Genomic DNA, 17,319 nt, shown 5'->3' on the forward strand with positions numbered 1-17,319 from the left:
GACCGAGTCCACTCTACACGGAGCTCAATAAAGAGGCGGAGTCAGACTCTGGGTTAACCTACTTTTACTGATGGCTGGGAGGAGGGAGCCGGGGAGGGCTCGTCCGTATAGAGGCTGGCGCCGGAGCAGGGGACCCGAGCCCCTGAGCCCGTGTCCTGGGCAGGCCCACAGCCTGGCCCTCAGGTCAAAGGCCTCGCGCAGAGACGTGCTCGCGCACGGCTAACAACAGGCTCCCGCGGGACTGGTGCGTAGTGTCTCTTCCACGGTGCAGATACTCCCACGGTGGCCGACTTCAAGCTGCCAGGTCACAGCACTCAAGGAGGCGCTGAGAAGCGGGGCACAACTGCTTGACAGGGCCATGAGCTGGTTCAGGGTAGCACTCCGCTCCCCGGGACATGAGCCCCTCTCCCCGCAGAGCCCGAAGGCAGCTGTCGCCCAAGGCCCCACGCATTCAGCCTGAGCCTGGCCCCGCAGCCTCACCAGCCACCTGCAGCATCTTCCACCTTGGCTCCAGCCGCCCTCTCAGGTACATCAGGGCCTGCGTGTCCTCTGGGGCGGCCATGGAGAAGGGGCCCAGGCTGGGTGGTGCCTCCCCGTTCAGCACCCTGGCCAGGACTGTCGCAAGCTGGGGTGTGGATTCCTGGGCCAGCAGCAGAGGTGGAAGCCGTGAGTCACGTGTTTCTCCCCACCTCCCATCCCACAGCAGGTCCACCCCACCCAACTCACCTCATCCACAAGGGCGAAGACTCGGCCGCCTGCCGGGCCCCGAAGCACTGCAGCCAAGAGTGCAGCCTGGGGGTCCCGCAGGCCATGGCCCGGCCCCAGCGCCACCAGCACCAGGTCAGGCTGGAAGCTGTAGGCCAGGGGCAGCACCAGGGCCAGGACACAGCTCAGGAACCCACCAGTTGTCTGTGGGAGTGACAGCGGCATAGCCCAGACCATCATCCAGGGAACTCTGGCCAGCTCGGGTCACCCCACCTCCCAATCTTGGGTGGGCAGGCACCCACACCCACAGCCCCACCAGGAAGGGCAGGTAAAGGCCCGGAGTCTGGCCCTCATGCCAGTGCTAGTGAGCAGCAGCTGCCCTGCCCTGTGAGCCCCCCACTCACCACCGGCAGTGGCACAGAGATGTGGAACATGGACGGGGCAGTTGCCTCCTCGCCCCCAATGTTCAGCCATAGATTCCTCCTTCCAGGGGAGAGCAAGCATATGGATATACGTGCTTGTGTGTGAGATGCCGCCCACCCTCCAGAGCCCAGACAGATGAGGGACAGCTCAGGGGCAGAGATGCTAGGACTGCTGACCCTCCGTGCTGGAGACCCTCCTGGCACTGCTCCCAGGGGGCCCTTCTGGAATTCCAGCTGCAGAAGGCCCCGCCCCCCTGTCACCCAGGAATCCAGGGTGATATGCTCACCCACCCACTTGTGAAACCGGAGGTACATATGACCCGAGAGTCATACCCGTCATCGGTGAGATCTGGGGGCCGATGCAGCTTTCCCACAGCCACACAGAGCAGCCTGGAGGGAGAGTTGGCTCCTGGATGAGCTGCACACGCCGCACCTGGAGCCCATTCCCAGAGCCCTTCCCACGCAGCCAGCCCACGAGCCCTGCCTTGGAGCCTTGGACCAGCCAGGAGGGACTTACCTCTGGGCTCCGTGGGACAGGCCATAGCGAACAGCCACGTCCAGGGTGGCAGCTGCAGCAGGGACTGGGGTGGCTGCCGTGCCACTGCTCACCTGTGGGGTGGGTAACAGGTGTAAAGGGCAACTCCCAAGCTGGGAGTCCCTTCTTTGCCCCTGGCTACGGAGTATCATCTGTGCAATCTGAGGTCAAACTGCTTCAACTGCTTCACTCCTTTTCTTAAAATAAGATGCTTAAAACTACAAGTCATCCCCTTCACCTCTCTGCCAGGGAGAATTTCCTTGAGGGAACTGAGGGGTGCTCCTGAACTCTGTCCCTGGGGGCTGTTCTGGGAAGGATCCTGGGCACAAAGAAACACTCACGTCGACATGGTTCTGTACCACCCAGCCCTGCCCTGACTCCCAGGTGCCCCCACCTGCCCATCCAGGATCCTGTCCAAGAGGTATAGGACCTTCCCGAGCGCAATGAGGGCCTCGTCCTGGGCCAGGGCCTCATGTGGCCTGTGGTGGACAAACCAGGGGAACACAAGGAGACGCCGTGACACGCAGACCACAGCTGAGTCACAGACACACGTGCAGACGTGACCTGGTCGCTCCCCACAGGCCCACCCTGCCCACCTGGCCCAGGCCTGCATCTCCTCCTGCGGCAGTGACCCCTCCTCACAGAGGACACCCAGGGGCAGGGCCAGGCCTGTGACTGGCACAGTCAGGGCAACAGCCACACGGACAGGGGGTGTGGGATGGAGGCGCAACTGGTCCAGGAGCGAGCTCAGAGCAGCAGCGGCCTGGGTCACCACTGCCTTGAATTCGGGCTCCCCTGGTGGCAGTGGTGAGGGCCTCCCCTCTGGGCAGCAGGTGCCGGAGCTCAGTACAGGGGCGGCACCTAGGGGTACAGAGTGGTTCAGAGTCACAGCCACCTACGGGAGCCTGAGGCGCCATCCCACCTGCCAACCCAAGTCAGGCTGACCTTGCTGCTGCAGGCTCACCCAGTGAGGGGCCTGGGCTGCCCGCACACACTGGAGGGACTCCAGGGCGCTGCGAGGAGAAGCAGGATCATGAGACCCAGCCTCCCACCCCGGCCCTTCCCACCCTCCCTCCTCCCGGCCCCGCACCTGCCGTGGGGCTCCATGGGCCCTGACAAGGGCAGGGCAGGGTCGCCCAGCAGAGCTCGCACCATCATGCACACAGACTGGGAGAGGGACTCCAGGTGGTAGCCGCCCTGGGAGGAGGAGGAAGCAGAAACACGACAGGGCAGGGGGGTCAGGGCCCCAGGCAGGAGCCCTGCCCCACACGGCAGCAACCTCCGACGGCACCCTGGCCCCCGGCCTAGGCGCCCTCCCCCTTGCCGCGGTCACCTCCAGCACGGCGCAGACCCGGCCGCCAGCCAGCACCTGCAGCAGCTGTGTGAGGTGGGCGAAGCACTCCGGTGTGGCCAGCATCTGCCCCTGCAGCCAGACCTGGGCGTGAGGTGGGCCTGGCCTGGGACCCCAGAAGTCCCCAGGCCCTCACTTGGCAGCCCGGCCAGGCCCTCACCTCAGGATCGCCGATGGCTGAGTCGAATCCTGCAGAGACTAGGACCAGCTCAGGGTCGAACTGCAGGCAAGGCCCAGTGGGAAGGGGCAGAAAAGAAGCTGGAGCAGAGGCAGAGGGGAGGCCCCTCCAGAGAGACCCTCCTAACCCCCAACCTCCTAACCTATTCCACTCTGGTGGGGAGAGGGGGTGCTCTGGGTACTGAATCCCCCTCCCCTCCTGCCTCCACCCCCCCGAGAGTCACCTCAAAGGCCAGGGGCAGCAGCACGTGCAGGAAGGCAGCCACGTAGTCAGCATTTCCCATCCCAACCTGCAGCCAAGGAACGTCAGAGCAGCCCTGCCAGGGATGACTGCAGGGTCTTCAACCCCAGGCCCAGCTTCTAGGGGTGGTTCTGGCCAGACACCCTAGGCTACACACGGGATAGGGGAGCATAGGCTGGGTAATGGCCTGGGGGGGTTCAGCGGGAGCCAGTACCTGGTTCCAGGGCAGGTTGACAGTGAAGCCGAGGCCACGTCCCCGCCCGACAGCATCAGCATCTGACTCCCGCAGACACGGCCAGAAGTGCCCATGCTCGTAGCGGTGCCAGGAGAAGTAAAGGACACTGCACAGCCAGCCAGGGTCAGAAGTCAGAGGTTAGGCCCCCCTCAGCCTCAGAGCTCCTGGCAGAACCCTGACCCCCGCCCCCTAGCCTCCGAGCACACAGCCGTGTCTCCCCTCTCAGGCTGTGCTCATCCTGAAAAGTGGGGTAGCAGGGAGGCCCCCGCTTACCTGGGGTCATCCTCGAAGATATATTGAATGCCCTGACCATGATGGATATCCCAGTCAACGATAAGGATCCTGGGACAGACAGTCTGGGGTTGCTGAGGGGCCGGGCCTCCCACTCCTGGCCAGGAGCCAGGCCCAGGATGGGAAGGGGCCCCTCTGTCCCCACGTCCCATCTGGCCTGAGCCTTACGCTGCAGCCAGATTGGCACAAACCTGTGCAACCCGTGCTTCTGCTGGGCGTGTTTGGCTGCTACGGCTACATTGTTAAACACGCAGAATCCGTTGGCAGTAGTCCTCTGGCTGTGGTGCCCAGGAGGCCTGGGGGTGAGTGTGGGGCAGGTCGGGTCATTGTGCCTTCACAGGGCCCCCGCAGGTCAGGGGTGGGGGGCCACGCTCACCTCACCAGAGCGAGCCCATTGCGCACAGCTCCCGTCAGCACCGCGTCCACCAGCTGCAGCGCGGCCCCCGCGGCCAGCCGGGCACAGTGGAAGGTACTCTGCGGGAGCAAGGGTCTATGTCAGCCCCCTGCCCCCCACCCCTCCCAGGCTCTACCAAGGCCGGTGCCAGGTTACAGGGCACCAAGCAGCGAGCAGAACTGGCCAGGCCAGTCCCAGGTACCTGCAGTGGCAGCCAACAGGGCACAGCACACGGGAGCATGGGCCACGAACAGGCACAAGTACTGGATGTGTAACTGGGTGGGTGGGTTAGCCAGGGCACGCACCGGATGGAGATAGACAGCATCATACTGCTTGGACAGGGCCTGGAGCTCCCTGGTGCCCAAGGCCTGGGTCCCCCGCAACAGCGCCACGTACTCGGGGCTGCAAAGAGGCAGGCAGGCAAGGCAGGGTCGCCAGGAGGAGCAGGTAGAGGACAGAGGGAGTGCCCGCCTCATTGCTCGCGAGCCTACCCACCCGGTAGGGAAACTGAGGCTTGGTGGGAGGCTCTGTGTGCCTGCACGGCAGTTCGGGGCAGGCCCCGCCTCCCAGGGCCACGGCCCGCCCCCCACCTGACCTGTGCACCAGGCCCAGCTCCGCCTCCGAGGCCTCTCGAGCTACCAGCCGCAGACACCTTTGCTCCAGACCATGCTGCTGCAGGCGCTCCAGGGCAGTGGTCAGGCGCTCAGGACACTCGATCTCACACTCAGGGCTGAGCAGACAGAGCGCTCAGCGTCCGGAGCCTCTGTCTTCACCCCTCTCCTCTCCCTCTGCCAGGCCCCACTTACTCGTCCCAGAGCAGCTGGGCGGCCGTCATGTCCTCGTGGTACACAAGTGCGGTCCCCATGGCCCGCCCGGGGTCACTGTGGGCCACTCAGGGTCGGCAGGACCCAACGCTCCCGCTCACAGGCCGGTCAGTGCGCCGCCTGCCCCTCGTGGCAACCCCAGGGAGCAGCAGGGGCGCCACCGGAGCCTGGGCGGAATCTCAGGAAGCCCAGACGGGAAGGAGGCCCCAGCCCCAGGTGGCTACAGAGCCAGGCCAGGGTCGCCCGGGGAGCTCCCGAGCCCTGGCTTCCAGCTTGTCCCACGCGGGCCTGCCTTGCGCCCGCCTCCGGCTGCCCCAGTCCCCGCCCCGACGACGCAGCAGGGCGGGCCCAGGACTGAGCCCCTAGGGCTCCGCGCGCCTCCCTTCCCGCCAGCAGCGGCTCCCTCTCCCCGTCTCCCGGCGCCGAGGGCGCGCTCGCAGCCTCGCACCCCTGCGGGAGTCCGAGCGGCCCGGTGGGAAGCGGGACGGCCAGGGTGCCTAAGCTCCGCGGGCTGTCGCGGCGGCGCCACGCGGGTCCGCGCCCCCCGCCCCGGGCCTCCTCCAGGCCCGCCCAGACCTCGCGCCGCGGCTCAGACAAGCGGTTGTCCCTCGCCGCCCCGCTATGCCCGAGGACCCGCAGCGAGGGCTCAGGGAGAAGGGAAGGAGCGCGAGGCCGAGCGTCCGAGGGAACGAGGCAATGAGACAGCCTCGCCCCGGGATGGGGGCCAGGACTCAGGCCGGCCGGGGCTGAGCGCAGCGCTGCCCTCGAAGCGCAAGAAGTGTCCGATCGAAGCTCCGGGAAGACCCCCGGCCGAGACTCGGGGGGGTCAGGGCTGTGGCTGAAAAGCCGAACACGAGCGCCACCGCGTGGGGAAAGCCAGGGAGGGGGCCAACAGAGTGGGGTCCGGGCGAGGGAGGGATGAGCGTGAAGGAACGCGGGCCCAGCCAAGAACAGGAGGGTCAGAGACAGGAGGAAACAGGGAGCCCCCGGCCTCAAACCCGGCTTCGGGGGACTGAGCCCGTGGACCGGGCCTGGGCCTGGAGGGCAGACGTTCTAAGCCTGTCTCGGGTGGGGGCGAGATGGCTGGGCCTGCGAGGGCTGGTCTCCGCGGCGGGCCCCGGGCTCTGGGGGTGGGGCCCTGGGCGGGCGTGCTCACTCCGGTCCTTGGTCGCCCCAGCTGTACCGGGACGACCCCCCACGGCGGGGCAGCCGTAGAGGGAGGCCCTGGCACTGCCCCGCGGCCCGCAGCCTCGCTCGAAATACCCCCGCCGCGGCCGGGGTGCCTGCCCGCGCGGGCCCCTGGCCGCCCCGGGGCTGCGGAAGGCGTGCCCGCCCCGGAGCCAATCAGAGCAGCTCGGAAGCGGCGCACGTGGTCGCGAGGCGTGGTCAGCGGCCGCCCGCCCCGCGGACATGGCTGAATGCCTGCGTCACGGGCGCCGGCGGGCCTAGGTTGAGACGGGCGGTATCCACTGTGGCAACTTGTCTTGACCGTATATTCGGCTGAACCAGCTGTGCGCGAGGCCGGGAGAAGGAAGACGGGCTAATCCCGCCTTGCGCGCCCCTGCCGAGGGAAACAGTCGGGAGGAGCCCCAGGGTGGCCCCTGGTCCATCGGCAAGTCTTCTGCAACGGCCAGCAGAGGGCTCCGCGGGCTCGCCAGCGCTGGCTGGGGATGGCCGGGCCTGTGACAGGAATAGGAACACGGAAACCACCCTCTGCTACAGCACAGGCGTCTCAGAGGCCCCTGAGAAGCCGCGAGCGTCTTGCGTGACCCTGCCACCCCAAGAACCTGGCCTTAGAGAGTGCGGGGACCCCAGAGTTGACACCTGAGTTGGACCTTGACCCCCTCACCCCCGTCAGGCCCTGCCCTGTATCTGGCTCCAGGGCCTAAGCTTAGAGGAAGGAAACGGCAACCCACTCCGGTGTTTTTGCCTGGAGAATGCCATGGACAGAGGAGCCTGGCTACAGTCCATGGGGTCTCAAGGAGTCGGACAGGCGGAGCAACTACACAAGGACAAAAGGGCGGGGCCAAGCCCTAACTTGGGGGCTCCAGGCTTGAGGCTCACTGACACAGGTTGGGGGGGGTCAGCTTTGTGACCTGGGAAGGAAAGGTTGCCCAGGTCCAGTGGCTCAGGGTGGGGAGAAACTCCCAGACCAGCCTCCTTACTCCAAACAAAAACCTAAAGCTGGAGCTCCAGCCCAGGAATGAGGAGGTGAAGCAGAGCGAGACCTACAAAAGGGTTTATTTCGTCCAGCCGAGGGGCCACCATGTGGCCAACGTACATTCCAGGCTGGGGGCGAGGAAGCGTCCACATGGACGCCCCCAGGAGATGCATCCCTGAGTCGGCATCCTGTCCTTCCTTCTCAGCACAGGTCAGAGAAGGCAGGGTCAGAGGCCAGGACTTGATCCCAAGCCCCGTCCCACCCCACTGGCTCTGAAGCTTCTGGTGCATCCTGGGGGCGGGGACTGCTGCTGGCAGGTTCAGAGGCCAGCCCCAGGTCAGGCGGGCATCCTATCCAGAAAGTCCAGATGCTCCTCCGAGGTTAGGCTGAGATGGGGTCTGTGAGCAGAGGAACAGGCTTCCAAGAGAGGTTCCGTGGAGCATGGGGAATCCAGCCTCAGCCAAGGACACAGTGGCAGATGGGATCTCCCATCCAGGTGGAGCCCCAGCCAGGGCCCAGGAGTCTTCACAAGGCTGTCTCCTTGGAGGCCTTGGCCCCCAGCTGCCGGGGAGGCTTGAAGCTGAGCACCTCTTTATATGTGACACCTGAGGCCAGGACAGAATCACGGGTGAAGGAGCCCACCACCCATCAGACAGGTCCACGGGCACACCAAGGGCGGGCGCCAGCGACCAAGACCAAGCGCCTGCCCGGGCCAGCGATAGCTCCTGAGATTCCACTCGGGGTGGGGATGGGGAAAACTGGGCCCAGAGCACAGGTCACTGACCTAGGGGCTCACTGCCCCCCTAAATTACAGTCAGAGATCTTACTGACTGCCAGGGCTTAGGCACCAAGGCAGCTCCTTGGTCCCACACGTGCGAGTCCACTCGTGTCCGTCCACAGGGACTGTCCACCCTGATGGGACTCCTGTAGCCAGCCCACACCCACGGCCCCTAGAGTGGCTTTGGCCCCACAGCCTGCCTCAGTGAACAGAGGATGTTGCGGGAACATAAACCAATGTGTTCACTCGAGTGGAGCTACGCAGAGTCCCACCAGGGCATTCCAGCTTCTGAATCCAGAACATCTATGAAGCCTCAAACGAGTCAAATTCCCAATGACCACCTGCATCTCGGGCTTCCTCACCAGTCCCCATGTTCCCTGCACCATGCCCAGAGCGGGCAGTCCCAAGGGAGGGGGCGCTGTCCGCCTCCCCCAGCGTGCCCACACTCGCCGGGCCAGGATAGCGCCCGTCTGGGGGACCACTGGGGCTCCCAGAGCCCCGTTCAGAGGCTCGACAACGCATGGTCTGTGTGGTTTGCCCAGTGAGCAGCACTGTGGGGTGCCTCCCAGGCCGTCCGTCTGACCCTCATGAGGGAGGGGCCAGGCCACACGGGGGAGGTCCGTGTGGAAAAGCCCTCGCTGGAAGAATGGCCTTTCCCAGGGAGACAGGAAGTGATGAGCTTGAATTCCTGACCAGGGACTTAACCGCAAACATGGTCTATAGTAAAAGCAAAAGCTTTTACTACAGTTTGGGGCGATAACCACAGACAGGATCCTGTGGCCCGCGGGTTTTGGTTTTCTGGTCTTTTTTTAGCAACAGAAAACTTATAAGCACAAAACAGCACAGACAAGGGTGGAGCCCCCACTGGTGGCACTGAGGACCCAGGGACCCTAAGGAGCTTGGTGTGAGCAGCACAGCCGCCCGGCTCTGCCCGCTCCTCCACGTCCAGGAACACAGCACTGGCCTGAGGCTTGGCCGGGATGGGGTCTCGGACAGCAGCCACCAGGCCCGCAGCTCCAGCGGCCCTACTGCTGTGTCCCTCTCTCTCTGGGGGGCCCAAAGCCACGGAGACACCACATGCGGGTTGAGGCCCCATCCAGCGTGGGGCGTCAGGGACCCGGCAGAGGGGAAGCTGGGGACCAGGCAGGCGTCCCTGAGCCCAGCCTCGGGCTGAGCAGGGGCAGGCAGCCCTCAGAGACCAGCAGGGCCCTCGGTCTGAGAGGACAGCTGGCGCAAAGCCTGGAGCGCAGAGCGCAGGTGGGGGTGCTCAGTGGGCTGGAGGGGACGGGCCAGGGTGCTGAAGGTGGAGGGCAGACGGGCTGCCTGGCACGGACCTGACCCTCCCAGCAGGACAAGGGTGCTGTGTGGCTGCATGGTAGGAGGGATCCTCAAAGGGGCAAAAAGGCCAGGAGATCCAAGACATACGAACAGAGGCCTGGGGAGGGGTTCTGAGGGGCTCCAGGTCAGCCCGGGCCCTGGCCTAGACGTGGATGGGCATGCTGGCCACTCCAGGCGCCGGGAGAGACCCAGTGCCTGGATCTGCCTTCTGACCTCCTGCTGCGCTCCTCGCTGAACCTGCATCCAGGGCAGGGGGGGCCCGGGACCCTGAGCCTGGCCACCCGCACAGCTGACCCGGGGCCCCCACTCACGCTTCCACTCGTCCAGCGTGCGGTCCACATCGTCAAAGGACTCATCGTACTTCTGGGCCTGGGGCTCGTCCTCCGTGTCGTGCAGTGACTCAAAGTAGGGATGGGCCAGCGCCTCGGCCGCCGTCACCCGCTGCTCTGCGTCCAGTACCAGCATTTTCTCCAGGAGGCTCACGGCTGCGGGGAGGGCAGGTCAGGCTGGCCGAGGGCAGCGTCCCAGGCCCGGGACCCATGCCCACCCCAGCGCCACCTACCCAGGGGGCTCGCGTTGGTCAGGACGGAGGCAAAATCCTTCTTCTCCAGCTCAGGAAGGCCCTTCATGTAGTTCTTGGCCTGCGCGGGAGGAGAGCATGCGGGGCCAGTCCCGGGCCCGTCCCCAGCCCCCGCCCGGCCCCCGGCTGACCTCGTCACTTTGCAGCCTCTGCACAAACTCCGCGGGAGGCGTCCCTGTCACCTTCATGATCTCCTTCAGCTGGTCCAGGTCTTGGCCAAGGTCAGGAACACAGAGTGGGCCAGAGACGGGGCTCGCCCACCCACCTGCTCCCGGCAGATGTCCCCCCAGGTGCAGGGTAAGCCCCTCAAACCCAGCCCCAGGTGCAGGGTAAGCCCCAGTCCGCCCCTCGGTGTAGGATACGGTCGTTGCCTTTGAAGAGCGTCTTCCCTGTGATCATCTCAGCCATGATGCAGCCCACGGACCAGATGTCCACTGAGACAGAAGCCCCTGTATGAGGGCTCCGCGGGCTGGGGAGGGGGCACACACAGACGGGAGGGCGGTGGAGGGGCCGTGGGCACCGGACCCATCTGGCCTGCCACCCCCCCACCCAGCCCCCCGCCCAGCTCCAAGCCTCGCCACGGCCCCCTGGGGAGCAGGGAGCGGGCGGGCAGCTCCTCACCCGTCTGCGTGTAGCGCATCCAGTTCAAGATGACCTCGGGCGCGCGGTACCACCGGGTCACCACGTAGCCGGTCATCTCGCTGTCTGCCTGCCGGGCCAGGCCGAAGTCCAGGATCTACAGCCAGAGTCAGAGGGGGTGGGGGGGCAAGGCGGTCCCTGGGGAGCGGGTGGGCCGACTGTGGTCCAGAAGACCCCAAGGGGCCCGGGCACAGTGGGGCCTCGGGCCAACCCTCTGGGGCTGAGGTCTCAGCCACGTGCCCCTAACCCTGCCCGCAGGGCCCCCCGTCACAGCCAGGGCCCCCAGCCCAATGGGCTGCGCCTGCCCCCAACCCTCAGTAACAGGCCCCCGGGGGTCTCCTCCCCCACGCTCCGCCCCTGCAGCTGCCCCGGCCCGGCCAGTGCCTCTGTGCAGACCCTCTCCGCCCCACTTCTCCTCAAGCGGGTATAGGCATGTGCCCGGGCCACCCCACCGAGTGCCGCCCTAGGAACCCGGCCACGACCCAGAAGGCTGGGGTCTGGTCCGTCCGTGTGGGCCTGGGCCGGCCCACCTCCAGGCCTGAGAGCAGGGGCCCAGCAGGCGGATGGGCAGGTGCAGGGGGGCCCCGAGTGCCCGGCCCCACACACCTTCAGCTCACAGTCCTCGTTCACAGCCAGGTTGCTGGGCTTCAGGTCCTGGGGACAAAGGGCGGTATCAGCGCAGCGCCACCCAGCAGAGCCAGGGCCCGAGCAGCGCCTGAACGTGGGGGCATGGCTGGCCTCCCCACAGCCCTTCCAGGAAGGGTGGGGTACCCGCCCCAGGCTGTGTGCAGACGGGGTACTCCCTCGGTGGGACCGGCAGCTACATGACAGAGCCCCTTGCACCCACAGCCAGGAGAGGCACCTCCCCCCGGGCCAGGACTCACCCTATGGATGACGCCGGCAGCGTGGATGTACTGTGGGGACAGAGAGCGGTCAGCGGCCGTCAGCTTAGGAGCCCACACTCTGGCCCGCGCGGGGCCCCTCCCAGCCCAACAGCCCCGTGTCCCACCTTCAGCCCCTTGAGCGTCTGGTAGACGAGGAACTGCACCCGGTCTTCACTCAGCTTCTCGTGCTTCATGAGCTTTCCCAGGTCGGTGCCCATGAACGGCATCACCAGGTAGCTACAGCGCACGATGGGGCAAAAACGCTCAGGGCCGCACGGGGCCCCGTCACCCTGCGGCATGCAGTCCCCGCCTCCCACGGCGCTGCCCCGGGCCCCACCCCGCGGGCCCCGCGACACCAGGCAGGTGAGGACTGTGCTTTGGCGTTTCCGAAGGGTAACCAGGGAGACCGAGGTTTGAGGCAGGGGAGGGGGGGCGAAAAAAAGCAGAGTGGTGCCTCTGGACAGGGGGCAAGCTGGACAGGATGGGGAGACGGGGAGACACCCCAAGCACCCCACCCGGAAGCCAGGCCAGTCTGTATGCGTCCTTGACCTCCGCAAGGCTGGGCAGCGAGGAGCCCATCTCTTCTGCTCTTGCTCGGCTGGGCCCCGGGCTCCTAGCCGAGGGGAGCGTGAGTCCAGGGGTAGCCACCTGGGCAGTCACGCGGCATGCACGGCAGAACAGTCAGCAGTGGGCCCCCTGCGCCCCTCCCCTCCCACCGGCAAAGGTCAGCAGCTCCAGTTACAGGCACAGCCTCAGGGCCCACGTCCCGGAGCACGGGACCGCTGACAGCCCCTGGGGCCAAGACTCACACCTCTGGCGCTGGAGGAGGCCCAGGTCCACCCCGCGGCACCAGGGGCATGTGGCAGACCCCTGGCCAGGCTGCAGGGCGAGGCCCGCCTCAAGGGGCCCCCGCCAACCCCAAACCTGAAGTTGACACCCAGGAGTCACCCAACACCAGCTCCCTACCCGGCCAGCCCCGGGCTGGCACTCACAAGTCCGTGAAGTCATCCAGTGTCTCGTCGGGCGTGAACACGTCCAGCAGCCCAATCACCTGGGGAGGAGGCCAAGCGCCGGGTGGGCGGGGGCTCAGGCACCCCCTGCAGGAGAGCCCCCTGCAGCTGCCCACGGGCCCAGCTCTGCCCACTGGCAGCTCTACCTTGCTCTGGCACACATGCCCACAGACAAAGGCTATTTCTGGAGGGAGACCGCGGGCACCCTCTGGGGGAGGGGCAGCCTCAAGTCCGGGGCAGCCCCCAGCCATCGAAGGAGCTCAGCCCTTGGCCTGTCCTCCCCGCTCTTCCTGTCCCTACTGAAGACCCAGGACCAGCATGGGGGCAGCCAGCCCTTAGCAGGGACCACGCCTCTGCCAGACGGGTCCAGGCAGGCAGCACCAGGAGCAAACTCACAGCCCCGCAGGCCTCCACTCGGGGGGTGACAGAGCACATGGGCAGTGTGACAGCTGGCACCCGGGCCTCCAGGGACCCCGTGAAGCCTGCACATCCAAGCGGCTGGAGGGACAGGTGGGCGTGCTGGCAGGGGGCAGGCCTGGCAGAGGCCACACGAGTGGTGGCCGAGGCAGGAGACAGAGGGCTCGGAGCACTTGAGGAACACGGGAGAGAGGCCAGGTGGCCAAGAACCAGGCCAGGGAGCTGCCAAGGAGAAGCCGAGAAAACCGAGTGAGGGCTGCCGGGATCCCAGGAGCCGCCGCAGGGCGCTAGGCGGGCATGCCGCTGGGTGCAGCCCTGGCTGCAGTGCAGGGACACAGTGGACACGAGGCGGAGGGACGCCTCCGTGACTGCCGCAGCCTCCAGGGCCAGACCCGGGTGAAGAGGCGGGGATACTCAAGAGAGGGGCCAGAGGCAGGAGAAGTGTCAGGAGGTGGTTTCAGCAAGGATCCCGGAGGTTCGGGGGAGGCGTGTCAGATTGATGGAAACTTCCAGGCCTCTGCCTTGCACAGGGAAGCCAGTGCTGGAGGTGAGGGGCTGGGGTAAAGGGGCGGAGGTGGGCACAGAACGGGCAGGACTGGGGCACGCCTCAGCCTCTCGGAGACCGTTTCTTTCCAGGAACACGGGGTCATGAAAGGCAGAGCCTCCCAGCTAAGGGGGGCAGCTGCTGTGGGTCAGGAGGTCTGGGGGAAGGCAGAGAGCAGCAGCAGTGGGGAGGCCCAAGAAAGGACAGGGCTGGGAGGCCACAGGGCAAGAGCCCAGGGAGAGAGTGGACAGGTCGGGGCAAGGCGGGGAGCATGGCTGGGAGGGAGGGGACCACAGGAAGGCACTGGCAGAGGGGTCGGTCCTCACGTGGACGAGTCCCGCGTGTGAGCAGGTGTGGCCTGCAGGTAGCAACGCTGGCGCTTGGCGGGTATCCTCCACAAAGGGGATTCCACCCGGGAATGAGAGCAGGACCCACCCGAGGCGCTGAGTGGGTGGGCCCTGGAGCTGAGGGGAGTTTCCTGGTGGACGTGGGGACCAGGAGGTGCCAGCCCGCCATGACTGGCCAGGGTCTGGGCACCCAGGTCACCCTCAGACTGGGCAGGAGAGGCTTGCGGGCGGGGAAGCGGGCAGCTTTCAGGGTCACAGGAGGAACTGCACGGACGAGGAGCGGAAGGGCCCTCTGCGGCCCGCACTGTGCAGGCAGAGGCTCGCGGCAGCCTCGTGGGGTCTCCTGGGGGCAGGTCTGGAAACAGAGGAGACCCCTCCCCGGTGGTGGTCGGCCCTTCCTCACACTGTGGGCGTGGGCGTCACAGGAAGGGTCTGTGTGCCCGTGGGTGCCCGGTGCCCTCCACACACAGCTCACTGAACCCCTTCACCGTCAGAGACCCAGGGGCTCTGAGGGAGCTGACAACTCTGATTGCCTTCCTCCGCGTTCCCGGCTGCCGCAGCCCCAGGGCTGGGGCTCAGGAGGAAGACTGGGGTAAGGAGAGGAGCTGGAGAAGCAGGGAGGGGGCAGCCGGCCAGCGCGGGGAGGGGGACCTTCCAGGAAAACCCCTCCTACCCGCTGACGTCCCCGGGGCTCAAGTCAAGGTTGCCGGCGAGCAGGGCTGGAGCCCCGCGGCCTGGGCCATCCGCAAGCAGGCCCTGGGCCGAAGAGGCCAGAGGCGGCCGCGGGACTGGCCCAGGCGGAGCGCTCGAGAAACCAGGAAGCTGTCCTCTCGACCCCGCACGCTCAGGGACACGGCCCGACCCACGGCCCCCGCCCCGCCACCCCGAAGAGCAGCCCAGGGGTCTCCCGGGCGGGGGGGTGGGGGTCTGGAGCCGGCGGGGGGTGAGCGGAGCGCGGCGGCCGCGGGTGGGTCCGGGCGGCGCGACTCACGTTCTCGTGGCGCATGTGCTTCAGCAGGCGCAGCTCGCGGTAGGCGCGCTTGGCGAACAGCTCGGACTGAAAGGGCCGGTACAGCTTCTTGATGGCCACCTTGGCGCCCGTGCGGCTGTCCACCGCCGAGCTGCGGGGCGCACAGCTCAGCGAGGGGCCGGGACACCCCACCCCCGGCCGCCCCGCCCGGCCTGCACTCACCACACGGCGCCGTAGGCGCCGGAGCCCACGGGCTGCAGATCCTGGTACACGACGCGCACCTCCCAGGCCGTCTTGGTCACCTCCTGGCGATAAAAGCCCTTGCGGGCGGGCGACGGGGAGCTCATGGCTGGCCGGGCACCGCCCCCGCCGCGGACACCGTGCCTCGAGTGCCGGGGACCCGGAATCCACGGGGGGACCCGGAATCCACGGGGGGACCCGGCGCGCACCCCGGGCCGCCGCCGCCGCCGCCGGGGAACCCGGCTCCTGGCTGTCCCGTCCGGAGCTCCGACCCCGGCCCCCGCCTGGGCCGCCCGCGGCCCCTCCCCTGCGGGATGACCAACCGGCCCGGGGCCCGGGCGCACGTGACGCCCCCGCCCTCCCCCCGGCCCCGCGCCGCTGCCCTGCGGCCCCTCCGGAAACCTGAGGCGGCGCCGCCCGGGAGGCCGGAGGCGGGGGAGGGGAGCGCCGCCGCTCAGGGCAGCCCCGGGCCCGGAGCCGACGCGGCGCCCGGACCGGCCTGCCTCCGCGCTCCGCCCTCGGGCTGGACTCCCCGGGCCGAGCGCGCGGTGTCTCTGCGGGAAGCCCGTGGGTCTCGTGTTTCCTCCTTCCCGCCGCGCCGCGGGGCGCTGGCCCGTCCTGGCCGCCTGAGCTTGTCAGCTTCTACCCCCATCCCCAAATCACCATCCAGCAGTCCCGCCAACTTCCTCCCCGCACCAGAGAACTCCCACCCTGAGGCACCTGACCTGACCTGAGCACTGGAGCGCCAACTGCCCACCCCAGGATGCCCCTTCACCCTGGGCTGACCCTCCCACCGCCAGCTCCGTTCCACCCGTCTTGCCTCTATCCCCCTTTCCCTGTGAAGCTGATTCCCTCTCCCAAACTCAGGGCACCTACCACGCTGGAGCAGAGGGTGGTCCTGCAGGCCCCCCATCTGGCTGGGGAGACTGCCCAGAGATGTGCAAGCCGCCCTGCAGGTCCCGCCCCATCCAGCCCAGGCCCCAGGTTTACTCTTCAAAACACAGCCAGAGCGGCTCACTCGCCTCAGGAAGGTACGTCCGACCCCCAAGGCGAAGGGGCACCCACTTACCTTTAGAAGGGGGCATTATCGTTTCATGCGTCAGAGCCCCCTCCATCCCCTCCCCCGGCCCAGTGACCCAGGCCTGAGACACAGCGGGGTTACAAGATGCCCGGGGGCCCCAGCCACCTTCTGCACCCTACGCCATTGATCAGCAACCCTGCAGCTCGCTGGCCTGAGCTGCTTTATACCTGCTCCACCGCAGCGAGCCGGTGCTCGGGAGCTGCAGGCTGGTCCACGGCCACAGCCTGGGATCCCTGGAGCCACAATCACGTTTGCCCGTGCCCCTCGTGCCCTGTGGTACCCCACCTGCCTCCTCCAGGAAGCCCCCAGCTGGCCCTCTGACTCCGGGCATTGAGGTACAGGGCTCCAGAAGGGTTCTGCTGCTCCTGCCCCGCCCCCAGGACTCGGGCCAGCCTGGTCTCCGGGGGTCCTCCAAGACTTGAGGCCCAGCAGCCACGCTGACCAGGCCTCTCTGCAGGCCCAGCTCCCCGATGATCCCCACAGCCCTCCCAAGGCCCGGGGCAAAGTCCCGGGATGTCCCCAGACTAGGGACACTCTGCCTGGTCCCCAGTGGGGCCTGGGCCTTCCCAGCCTGAGCTGCAGGGAGCAGCAGGGGCTGATCACTCAGTGGGCAGCCCTCCTTGACCTGGAAAGAAAGGAAAGTTTCTCCCTGGCCCTGGGGAAGGCAGGCCTTTTGTTCCCCTACCCTGCACGCTCCCTGACCAGAGTGAGGGGCAGGTCTGGGTCTGGACCTGGCGCTGCGCAGTGAGCCTCTGAGGGCAGCGGATTGATTGTGAGTGGACATCCTGTTCTGTCCACCTCAGAGCCCGCTGGCCCTCAGGGAGCGGCGGGACACCCCCCTGCTCTACAGGCGGGGGGGCAGCAGGAACTGGAGCCTGAGACACGAGCCAAGTTGGGGGCAGGACCCCCTTTATTGCAAAACTCCCGTGCAGGCACTTGACACTCAGACCTCCCTGGTCCTGCAGGGTGAGAGGTCACCACCTGGCAGGGAAGCGCCTTGACGGCGGGCCCACACCCCCAACACATCTGGAGCAGGGGCCTGTCCCAGAGGTCGCTGGGTCCCCTCCGCTCTGGAAGGACAGAGGACAGGGCGGACCCACAGACTAGGGCACCCCAGGTCCTGGCAACAGAACCAGAGGACGGGCAGAGGTTTCC

At 67.2% G+C, this 17,319-nt stretch overlaps 2 protein-coding genes across 5 annotated transcripts; both read right to left on the reverse strand.

Annotated features, from left to right (window-relative positions):
• Positions 1-54: 54 nt before the first annotated feature.
• On the reverse strand, positions 55-5,577 carry HDAC10 (histone deacetylase 10). Of its 4 annotated transcripts, XM_052640768.1 has the most exons (20): positions 5,158-5,577; positions 4,947-5,081; positions 4,657-4,753; positions 4,334-4,431; positions 4,149-4,253; positions 3,940-4,008; positions 3,646-3,772; positions 3,415-3,480; positions 3,174-3,233; positions 2,996-3,085; positions 2,753-2,859; positions 2,608-2,675; positions 2,259-2,523; positions 2,057-2,141; positions 1,645-1,736; positions 1,461-1,517; positions 1,110-1,188; positions 727-909; positions 481-640; positions 55-325 (listed from the first exon to the last, which is right to left on the reverse strand). In XM_052640768.1, the coding sequence occupies exons 1-20, from the start codon at positions 5,214-5,216 to the stop codon at positions 315-317; spliced, it is 2,013 nt and encodes a 670-aa protein (XP_052496728.1). In that variant the 5' UTR covers positions 5,217-5,577; the 3' UTR covers positions 55-314. The 4 variants fall into 4 exon arrangements, with proteins under 4 accessions (XP_052496728.1, XP_052496730.1, XP_052496729.1 ...); XM_052640770.1 differs by lacking the exon at positions 3,940-4,008; XM_052640769.1 differs by lacking the exon at positions 3,415-3,480.
• Positions 5,578-7,398: 1,821 nt separating this feature from the next.
• MAPK12 (mitogen-activated protein kinase 12) lies at positions 7,399-15,364 on the reverse strand. The gene is made up of 12 exons (XM_052640771.1): positions 15,066-15,364; positions 14,865-14,994; positions 12,548-12,606; positions 11,681-11,792; positions 11,556-11,585; positions 11,278-11,325; positions 10,654-10,768; positions 10,395-10,466; positions 10,164-10,243; positions 10,015-10,093; positions 9,764-9,937; positions 7,399-7,941 (listed from the first exon to the last, which is right to left on the reverse strand). The coding sequence occupies exons 1-12, from the start codon at positions 15,188-15,190 to the stop codon at positions 7,862-7,864; spliced, it is 1,104 nt and encodes a 367-aa protein (XP_052496731.1). The 5' UTR covers positions 15,191-15,364; the 3' UTR covers positions 7,399-7,861.
• Between the last annotated feature and the right edge of the window lie 1,955 nt (positions 15,365-17,319).

This window comes from Budorcas taxicolor, chromosome 5 (assembly GCF_023091745.1).
Source record: "Budorcas taxicolor isolate Tak-1 chromosome 5, Takin1.1, whole genome shotgun sequence".
In the NCBI taxonomy this organism is placed as follows: domain Eukaryota; kingdom Metazoa; phylum Chordata; class Mammalia; order Artiodactyla; family Bovidae; genus Budorcas; species Budorcas taxicolor.